Source organism: Macrobrachium nipponense, chromosome 43, assembly GCF_015104395.2.
Source record: "Macrobrachium nipponense isolate FS-2020 chromosome 43, ASM1510439v2, whole genome shotgun sequence".
Lineage (NCBI taxonomy): Eukaryota > Metazoa > Arthropoda > Malacostraca > Decapoda > Palaemonidae > Macrobrachium > Macrobrachium nipponense.
Window position 1 is genome coordinate 13,371,948 of NC_061104.1, and position 11,263 is coordinate 13,383,210.

General features: G+C 41.3%; 1 protein-coding gene across 1 annotated transcript in view; it reads left to right on the plus strand.

The window, feature by feature from the left end:
• The window catches only part of LOC135213539 (RNA-binding protein MEX3B-like), a 135,649-nt gene that overhangs the window by 109,380 nt on the left and 15,006 nt on the right, over nucleotides 1–11,263 (plus strand). The window contains exon 2 of the mRNA XM_064247472.1: nucleotides 10,855–10,941. Coding sequence (XP_064103542.1) covers nucleotides 10,855–10,941 — 87 coding nt within the window. The remainder of the gene's footprint in view (nucleotides 1–10,854; nucleotides 10,942–11,263) is intronic.

The following is an 11,263-nucleotide window of genomic DNA, read 5'->3' on the forward strand; positions in this document are numbered from 1 at the left end:
TATTTTTCTGAAGGGCCAGCTGATATGTGTTGTAATTTTTTTTTATTCCCTTATATTATCAAACAGACAATAAGTCACCAGCCATTCTGTAGCCCAGGCCATAGATAAAGAAACAAGAGTAGAGGACGTAATGGGAGGGTATGGTAAGCAGGAGGAAGGGTGTTTTTAATATACACTTGACCCCAATAAAAAATAATCTCTATAGCTTAATTCTTTCCTGATCATCTTTCTGTAGTATGTGTTCAAAGAAATATAAAAAGTCAAAAGGGGCATTGCCGAGTTTGCTGCAGGGTGGAGGCCGTCCGAGGGACAAGTAGCGAGGAAGAGAGGCAAAGGATGGATCGTGTGCATGCAGTAGTTGCATGACTGAGATTTTTTTTTTAATAAGTTAGTGAGCCTTTTTTAAAATAAGTTATTGAGCCTCCCCATTATAACATTCTCTTTGCGCTTTCTTGTTGTCATGTACTTTATAAATGGACTTTTTTACATTAAGATTCCCTTCCCTCGCAACCCTTACTACTATTTTTTTTTCCATATGCGTGACCTACGATTGTCAATGTCATTGATTGAATATACGGAAGGCTGGTTTGGCTTGCTTCAAAACTGTCGTACATTAGACATTACTCTTGTGAAACTAAGATTATCTAGAAGCATATCCAACAAGTTTTCATATACTAGCACATGAAGTAAGCTTTTATATAGTAGCATATCTAGTAAGCTTTCTTACACCAGCATATCCACGTATGTAAAAAAAAAAAAAAAGAAGCGTGAATGTTTTTTGGGGCTCCCTTCGTTATCGGCATAAGAAAGGTAGTATTTTAGTGGTCTGTGTCTATGGATCTCTTGCAGTAGACAGTTTTCCACGAAGTGGAAGAAGAGGCACCTTTCAGACTGTGTTTTCTATTGTCTCGTCTGCTGAAGCAACCGCCACTTTGCTACTTGCATCTAAACTTGATTTGTCAGTGATATTATCATTAATTTAAGTTTTGATCAGGCAGCCTTCCTAGCTTCTTCGCTCCTAATAGCAATTGATTTCTCGTAACTTGTAATGTTATGTGAATTATAGCTATTAAGTTTTTATTAGTATTCACGTTTACTAGTGGACACAAAGCTAGTCAGCACCATATTATAGAGAGGTACTAGCTTTTATACGTAATCAAGTCACATTAACAGTGGATGTTACACTTTATCGAATAATCACATACTTTGTCAGATTCTTTTATGACACTTTGTCTAAAGGCGTGAAATTGATGCCTCGAAGCAGTGTGCTTTCTCTATAAGGGATATATCTAATCGACGAAATGAGGGGGTTACTTGATTCTCAGTAAATTCGTGCCTCGGGGATATACAAAATGCTTTCTTCGTAGTCCATCCGACAGGAACATTTATTTAACATTCTCCGAAAGCATTAAATACAATACTCTTCCCTATTGCAGTTATCTCTTAGTCACGAAGCAGTGTTTTTGTTCCCAAATATTTATAATTGGTTGTCCATTGTATATTTACGATGCTGCATCTGATTGTAAATAGAGTTTTAGCAACGTCAATTCAAGAATGTATTTCATGCGCCTGACTCACAGGAAGCATAATAATGCATTCTGAGAATGACAGGGGTATTCTTCGAGATCAGAACCGACTGCACTGGAGGAAATGAGTCGTGCATTTTTGTCTTGGAGGAAGAGAACAGAGTTACCTCCCTTCGTCAATTACTAAGAAACATTCAAAGAGGAAATGGACGGTGGAGGTCGCCGTGTAATAAGATTCTATGAGACGGCCGTAAGGACCGATGGGAGTTTGACCAAACTGGTACTCGAGTTGATGATCCAAAGTTGTTATGGTAGTTAGAATTTCAAACGACAATATGGCTGATAGAAAGGCTATCGTTTACCGTAGCCCGTACAGGTGGAAATGAATGAGAAGGTGCATGTGCGCTGATATTAGTAATAGAAAGCCCGATAGCCACGTGGCCATCCATTGGTGTGCTTAGTAGGTCGGTCGGTGTCGGAGGGGCGGAGAGGGAAGGGTCTCGAGACTTGAGTTCCTTTGGTCGGTTTGATTCCAAGAAAGGCGGCTCGATTTGCGCCAGCAGGAGGACGAGGAGGAGAGAGGGCTACAGCCGCCAGGGGTTGGCTGATAGAGCGGCTGGGTCATAGAACCCCGGCGTTGTGTGTCAGGTGACACAGGCTGTGAGGAACAAAGAAGGGAAAGGGGATAGGGTGTATTTGCTTGCAACTTCGGGTAGGTTAGGGGGTCTCCGGCTGTTTGGTCAGTCGTTTACGATTTTCCCCCTATATTTTATTCAGATATAGTATGAGTCTGGCTTGTTATTAATCAAACGACAAAGTTAAATATCTGCCGTTGTTTTTATGCTAGTAGATGTCTTGGAGTAATATGTTTTTAGTATGCTTAACTACTGGGTGGGCAGTTGCTCTTTTCTTAACGTAACTGCATCGTTTCTAAATTGACGTAACGGCAACTCGGCTGGTTTTGCTTTCATATTTTGTCATGTGGTTGGCATCATCTATTCTCAATTTAACGAAATTGATAAATTGATGTATCGAGGCCATGTAGCTTCATGGATAAGCCTCAGTAACCACTATCAGATGAAGGAAGCACTGACAGATTAGTGGAAGATTTCACGGCATGATACACATTGAGTGGTGGCAGGATGAGTAGAGTATATTTACTAAGCAATGAGGATTTTTACCTAGCTTGTTCATTTGTTTAAACTTATTAATTCATCATGTGTGTTTTCGTTGTATTTTTCTGTGTGACTTCTGAGTTAGACTACAGTTTATTTCTTGACAACACTAGTAAAAGTTTGGTGCTTGGAAGTAATTTCAGAGATGAGTTAAAAAATCTCTCTCTCTCTCTCTCTCTCTCTCTCTCTCTCTCTCTCTCTCTCTCTCTCTATCTCTCGTCTCCTCTCTCTCTCTCTCTCTCTCGTCTCTCTCTCTCTCTCTCTCTCTCTCTCTCTCTCTCTCTCTCTCTCTCATATCCCGAACCTTAAAAAACGGCAATTTAATAAATGAGGGTTGAAGTGGCGGTGAAGTAGCACCACGCTGTTGCAGGCCTGGTTGCAAGGAGCTGCACTTTGGGCTGGGTTTGGGGTAGTTGTTCAAGGCCAGAAATGTTTTTGCTATGATTTTATGAGAGGGCCTTTTAAGAGGTCGGGGGGAGGGATGGGTGGCGGACAGTCGTCGCCCGGGAGGCGAACACCTCGTCTGCATAAGATGTTATACCGACGTTTTGCAACAGCAGTAGTATAGCGTCGGTGTGCCCCTAGGAGCTACTTTTGAGTTGTAATAACAAAACACCATCTGTCTCTCGCGTGGGTGCGCGCTCGCGCTCTTATTTCTTGATATTGTAATCCAGACCAGACAGACAGACAGACATTTGAGTCTTTCAGTCCAGACACCCCGACGAATCTTTTTGTCTCGGCCTGTCTGATGATGTGGGGCATTTTCCTTTGTTAGCTATTCCCTCGTGTAGTTCTTTCCGGGGGTTGTTTGTGCTTGCAGACTGTCTTCACAACATTTTCAAATCAACCTTCGTTGTGGTAATGTTTGGTAATGTTCTAAACCACCTTGAAGTTGACAAAAACAGAATTAGCGTCTTCGTGGCTCAAGAAAAAACAACTAATCTGACTTCCATCTGAAATTTGTTGGGCTATTAATGTAGCACAAATTGGAAGTATTATGTTTCTTTTGTTTGCGGGAGGGAGAAATTCGCAGTATTTTGGATGCGGCATCTTACCGGGTGTTTCTCGACGCCCTGGGAAGATCGGTTTGGGCAGGGTCTGCAGTTTTGAGTTTTAACAGCACACCTTGTCAATTTCTGTGACATCGGTTTCATAAATGCCAGTCCTATTTTCATGTTGAAGCATTGGACGCACTGACGTTTACATGTTACGTGTAACATAAATATGATTGATGCTGAAGGGATTGGAAAAAAGCAATACTGAGACATGTAAGCTGCAGACATTTTAGAATTTAATATTGCAGTGGACTGAATGTCCTGTGTTTGTGTGTGTATTTTGTTTCGGTGTGGTAATTACTTATGCATGCAATACAATATTTGATTGCCGGCTCAGCCTTAAACGATGCCAGCAGCTCATTTCTAACAAGGCCTAGAGAATATTCTCTAGACCTTGTTTTGTAGCTCGCCTGTTTTACAGGTGGACGATCCATGTCCGAATCTCGATTGTTGCGTTCCTCAAAATCCAGTAGTATTTTCTTAAATTAAACTAGTTTCATCAGTCCCGCAGTTGTAAGTTGCAACTAAGTTGAGGATAGAACGATTAGGAGTGTGATAACGTTTCGTTAAAATAAAATTGATTCATTTTACTGGTTGTATCATGGACACCTTCTGAAGCATATATATATATATATATATATATATATATATATATATATATATATATATATATTAGTATGTATGTAGTATGTATGTATGTATATGTATGCATGTGTAACAGTCTCACTATGGGGGAGGGGGGAGTTGTGGACAGGACGAGGTAATCCAAGTTTACCCAGTCATAGAAAGATAAAAAGGTTAAAATGTTAACGTTGCTCATTCATAGCTCTTGCCTCAAGGTAGACTTTGTTAGAAAGTAAAAGGAAAGGATGGGAAAGATATGCAATTGCAACGAAAGAAAGGGGCTTTTAGAACTGTGCACCAGTTGAACCCGTACCCAAACTTTCAAGATGACCGTCTAGCATCTCTGGGGCATACCGTGACAAGACTTGTCAAGATGTGTTACACGTTATAGTAATGTAATAAATAGGTGGATGACTGTGGATGCATTGGGTTCAGTATAGAGCAGTTTGAGAGACGTGCTTTTTTATTTAGTTTATGAATATTCAGATGATGAACCCTGTTCATATGGAACAAACAAAAGAATGGGGTGTTGGTTAGGGAGAAATAAGGAGAGGTAAAGGGAAATACTGAAAGAAGAGATCTCACTTCTTAAAAAATAAAAAAGTAAAATATAATAAATTATTATAGATAAAAATATTGAAAGGCCAGAATAGTATGAAGCGGGTCGCAGGGTACATGCCCTTTGGAAAACTGTATGAAGTATTTTCACTTACCAGACGCACTCCTTTCCATGGGTACACCAATTAATTCTCTCTCTCTCTCTCTCTCTCTCTGGTAAATTTCCATATTGGAGGAACTTTTACGAGTTGTTCCTCCTTGTGAACATTTAAATGCTTTCTTTTAAATAAGAAAACTAGCAATTTTCCCAGGGTATTTACACGATATTCTTAGGTCACTTCCCCGAAATCATTATGTGATGGTAGAAAACACATGCACGCACGCGATCCTTAGTAATTGAGTTTATGGAGCTGATTCTTTGCAGAACTGATAAACAAGGCTGGTTTCCCCCGAAAAGAACCATTTCGGATTATTGTAATCGATGCCCCTGTTACGAGGTGGTACATTGTGATGCCAAAGTGTAAGCTCTCTCTCTCTCTCTCGTCATGAATCTTGCATCATGCTGGAATGCGTCACTGCGATACCGTAGCTGAAGTGCACCATTTTGTCTGCAGTATATATCCAGCGCAAGGAATGCCCCCTTATTAAAATCTGGAAATGTGTTATTGACATCGATAGATTTGCATTACATCATTTCTATGCATCGTTTGTGACAGGTGCTGTTGGTAGAAGGTGGGTTTGGGGTGGGTAGGGTAGGCATTTCAGGGCCTTAGTTGGGAGGGAGAGGGTTGGTGGGTGGGGTTTGTTGGTCGCAAGGTGAATGCACAGCGACTAACCTTACGTAATCCCCTAAGTATTTCTTCTCGGCATCCTCTTCAACATAGAAAAAGTCGGAATAACTCGTCTCTCGTGGGAAGGGAATTCGTCATCATAGTTGTCACATCACCTGTGGTCGTTTTGCCAAATTGGGAAGGCATTTGGCCAGAAAATTTCACGTGGTGTGTTTCAGAGGTCGATTTTAGGGTGGCCAAGTATAGAGGGGTTGGGGGGGGGGGGTGGTCCTCCAGTCCCTCTCCTCACCCTCCTCCATTCTCTGTCGGAGCTGACTTTCAAGGGCGACCGGTCACTTAACCCAACTCGCCAGGCAGACTGTGTTCTCGCTCTTTTTGTTTTTGTCCCTTTTCATGAGGATTTGTGTGGGTAGAATTGCAAACTTGAGATCCCTTTTAGCATTGTTTAGTCCCCATTCTACTTTTTGGTGAAGTAGAGGTTATCCCTGATATGGTAGATAGAGAACTACAAAGAGAATTCGCCATAAAAAGGGGATTAAAGGTTGCAGTTGCTTCCTTAGAAAAAAGTTAGGTGGGAATTTTTCTTGTACATAAGGATCGAGTTGGGAAGTTGCTCATTAAGGAACGAAACATAAATCTCAGGAAACTTTTGGAAAGGTGGAGGTAGTAGTGGTAGTATGTCGAGAATCGTTTTGAAAGGGAAACTGTTTACCATGACAAATACATTTGAGCTGGCTAGTTGCTTCCTTTAAAGAATGTAAGAAGACCGATTATCAACACGCCAGGGTGTAAGATGATCACGATCAGATACTCGTCATCAGTGTTGTAGTGACGAGAAGATAGAGAACCACGACACTCGATGTTAAAAAAGAAATATTTCTCCAGTCAGATAAAGGACGAATAACTCGTGCAGCGTTTGTTAAAGGACTCCATTTGGCCCTATGCAAGAGATGAACAGTATCTCCATATTTTCTCGAATTTAGCTGTCCATTTATAATTTATATAATGTATACCCGAATTAATCATTCTTCTCTTACTTTTCTTCCACCTGGTATGTGATTTAACAAACCTGCGGAGTGTTTTCGTGAGAGGAGAGAGAGAGAGAGAGAGAGAGAGAGAGAGAGAGGTGCAAATGCCAATGTCCCCCGATCACCACCAGCACCACCATTTTCAAGGGCGCGCGCACGTAAACGGACACATTGCCTTGGCCTTTTCCCCAGTCTTTTCGCCTTTGTGGATGTGATGCGCGTATTTTGTAATTGTACTGTGCTCAAAATAGATTATCGATTCCCCTTTGTTAGTTTGAGCGCACGCGGTTGCGCACTTGAAAAATTAAATGCTCTCTCTCTCTCTCTCTCTCTCTCTCTCTCTCTCTCTCTTTGCGGTAGTCATTAAATTCTCAAGTCCGAAGAGGAGAATTGAAGATCGCGTGTACCAATCCTTCCAAAAGCATCCCGTCGGTAGAAGTTCTTGCTGGACTCACTTTCAAGGGCATCCGGTCGTTACTGTCTTCATGTCCCCCCCCCCCCCCTCCTTCCCCTCCCCTCCTGATCCTCCTCCACTACTCCAACTTCACCTTCAATTCGTGTCCTCCGCTGTTCATCATCATCATCATCTTGCTCTTCAGAGTGATATTTAGAATTAACTCTCGACCTCTTTGGGTCTCCGGTCTTCGTTGAATGAAATATGCGATATCTTGTGACGTCACTGACGCGTTTGCACGACTTACTTCCTCTTGATGACATTTCCGAAAGCGGAAAATTGATGCGGTGGTTAACAGAACAAAGGGCTCCAGTCATTGGTTTGTGTATGTGTGTGTCTTCCCACAGATGAACTAAGTAACAAGAGTAAATTTTTTACTAGACAACACTAGCAACTTTTCACGTCGTCACTTTTAAATATCACGAGGACCTTTAAACTTGAGAGACTTGCTTGGAAACACAGAGAGGGTGTGTACTTGAATGCCAGTGTTTTGGTTTTACTAAGGCTGTTTCCCTTCATTCATAAACTACAGGGAGAGTGAAGATTCTACGGGAGCGCTGATAGAAGAGTACGAGGAGGATTTTGAAGGGAGTGGTTGTCTGGGGCCAGATTGTTGTGGAATGTGGGTGATGGCATGCGCTTGCTGGGATTTATCTCTCTCTCTCTCTCTCTCTCTCTCTCTCTCTCTCTCTCTCTCTCTCTCTCTCTCTCTCTCTCTCTCATTGCGATTAAAAATCACCAGACCTAATTGGATGACCGACGGAAGAGGATTCCGAGCAGATTCTTTAAATATTAGGTAAGTGAAATGGGGATCATTCATTTCGATTGCAGGTAATTCTTCATGGGTTGCTCAGAAATGTTCGCCCGACAATTTTTTTCCCTCGGATACTGAGTGAAGTTATTTACTAGAACATTGATGCGTTACTTACCCCAGGAAGGAGATAAGATGGGTTCGTACTAGAGAGAGAATTGGTTTGATTAATGCACATTGAATCCGTGTTGTGCGCAAGCCTGTATTCTGTTCTGTTTAGTATACGTATCGCTTTCGTCCAGCCGGCATAACAAACTTTTAATTGCCCACCTTTTTTTTTTTTTGTATAGATATCGCAAAGGTTTATTTTTTTTTCATCGAGGGAAAACCAAATAGCAACATTTCAAAAGACAGGTTTTCTATCCAAGGCAAAAAGATGAACATTAATTTTCTAACTTAGTTATCTTTTCATGATACCTGTGGCCTTATATATATTTATTTATATTTTGGGGGATGCGCGTTTCCCTAATATTCACTTCATATGTTCTCATGGCATGACCCAGGTGAACTGGAATCTGGGATTGGGCGTTCTTGCGTTCTAGTCAGTAGGTCATTGGCACGATGGACGGAAACTGGGAGGGTAGCCTAGTGCTGGGGTAGTCAGGCGTATGGGGTTTGGCGTGGTGGGGATGTTCAGGGAAGGCGGGTGGGGGGTGGGGGGGTGGGGGGAGACGACTTTAATCTTGAAGTAGGTGGTAAAAGTACCTTTAGTCGAACAGCCTCATTTCTCAGGTTCTTGTGCGTCACTGGCTATGGTTTATATACAGTATTATGTGAATTCATTGACTGTCCCGCATTTGACAGTGTCGTATTCCCATGAACATCGCATATTAAGATAGACTCCCCTTGAAACTGGCCCTGGACTACGTTCTCGCTCCAGTGCTCCTGAAAACGTGAGTTGGTTTGAAATGAATGTCGACTTGGCATTTTGAGCCCTTTGTGGTATAATAGCACTGGAGTAGCTCGAACGTAATCCTTATTCACAGACGATGTTCAGTTAAAACTGAGGTAGTGGTGAAGAAAACTATAATCAACGAAAACAAATAAATGGACTCCGTGTGTGTTATTCGATCGACAGGGAGCGAGTGCGCCACGACATGAAGCTCCCGTAGGGAGTAAGGTTCTTCCCCCCCTCCCCTCTTCCCTATTCCCTCTTGCGAACGAAGGAATGGGTTGGGGGTGAAAGTTGAAGAAGAAACTGCTGCTACTACTTGGGAGGGGAAGGGGAGTGGGAGGAACTTCCTTTGGCATTGACATTGAAAATTCCTCGCGAACACAAACTCTCACACACCATGCTTTCTGCACTCTGGCTTGTGCACGGACGCCTTTACCTTCGGGCTGCTTTTGCTGGGGAGATGCTTGAGCCTCATTACACCTCGCTTTTCAGAGTCAGGAGGTCGACCTTAGTATTTTTTTTTCCGTGACTGAAGCAATTATTTCACATGACTTCCTAACTTAGTTTATTTTCGTCCTGTTTCCAACACCACCTCATTTTTTCGTCTTGTTTCCATTGCCGCCTCTTTTTTCCCACTACTCTATTCAAGTAATTTACTACTCTCTTCAAGTAATGAATGTTACATTGACGTTGCTTAGGACGAGTGCGGATCAGAAGGCGTAAGAGGGCCTTCTGTTTTTTAAATTACTCTTGAAAGTTTCTTATTTGTGTCAGGGTCAGAGGTCTGTTCGTATTAACTTCCTGATTTAGAAATAAAAGATTTAATCATTCTTAATTAAGTTTTATTAACATTTTCAATTGCCATTCAGTGTCATTGTCAGTCATGTGATTCTTTAGGTCAACAGCCTACTGCTATACCACCTTTAACGGCGAAAGGTGTGTTCAGTGGAGTCGTCTCCTTAGAAGAGCGGAAGATCGCTTGGTTTGTAGACTGTATGATCACTGTTTTTCTCTGACAATTATTAAATAAACGTTTCGTCTCGGAAGAGGTATCAGTTTTTTCTCCTTTTGGTTGCAACAGTTTTTATCTGAAAAGCCAGCGTTGCTCTGAATTAAATCTGGGTTTTGTTATTTTGTGCTAAAATGTCATAGTTAATACATTTATTATTATTTATTATTATTATTATTATTAATGCATTTATGCTCCCCTTTTTCCAATTTCTCGACAGTAACATTAAATAAAAAGAGGGCCCCGTTTTGATGAACGACAACCGGACTTTGCGTAAGGTTTCTAGTCCGTTATCTAATAGCATTTCGTCAGCAAATTTAGATTATTTCGCCTCATATTTCATTTCCATATAGAACAGAACGAAATGACTGATTTTTGGGCGAGTCTTAGCTTTCATTCAACAAGAATTGTACCTGATTTGGACCACGTTATAGGATTTTTCTCAAATCACCTGGTGAATAAGACTATAACGTTCAGTTTTTGTTCATTAGAAATGTGTTCCGAAAGCTTTGGTTTTGTCGGTCATCGTCTGTAGTTGTAATAAATATAATTTCAGATATATTTGAAATAAATATGGGAGCTGGCATCGATTTGGCCCCTTGCGCGTGAAAAGGCGCACTACATGGTAATGGAACTTTTAATTCCAACTTAGTCTTCTATTGGCAAATATATTAGTACTTCATTTCCATTTCAGTTAGTCTATTCATTATCCTCATGTAAGGTTTGAATTTTTTAAGTTAAAATCCTCAACTCTTCTATGACATCATTGGGAGAGTTTAATCACCGATTTTCACCATTTAAAAGCTAATATAACATTATGTAGTACATTTGTATAGAATTTAGCAAACTATAAAATTTTTTCCCTATTTCTAGCCATTGACCATCCTTGATTCGTATCCTAATGCAGTGTTCTTTCCTTTTTTTGCAGGATGCAAGATCAAAGCTCTTCGTGCCAAGACCAACACCTACATAAAGACACCCGTCAGAGGGGAAGAACCAGTATTTGTTGTTACAGGTAAATATTAATTAATCCTTTATAAGGATAGGTGGTAATGGGATTTCATCTTAATTGAACGGTTGTCACACGAGAGAGAGAGAGAGAGAGAGAGTTATTCCTTTTTCTTCGTGGTCGGGATTGATTTGTTCCGACGGGAATACAATTTTTTTTTTTTTTTTTTTTTTCTCCCTGAGCCAGCAGGGATGATCATGATCGGCGGGAGAGTGGGTGGAGGGTTGCCAGTTTTGTGTCGGGGCTGTGGGCGTGGTGGCCACTTTTTATGATGGTGCTGATGGTTGTGAGGGTTTCTCCCTCTCTCTACCCTGTCCGCCTACCACCC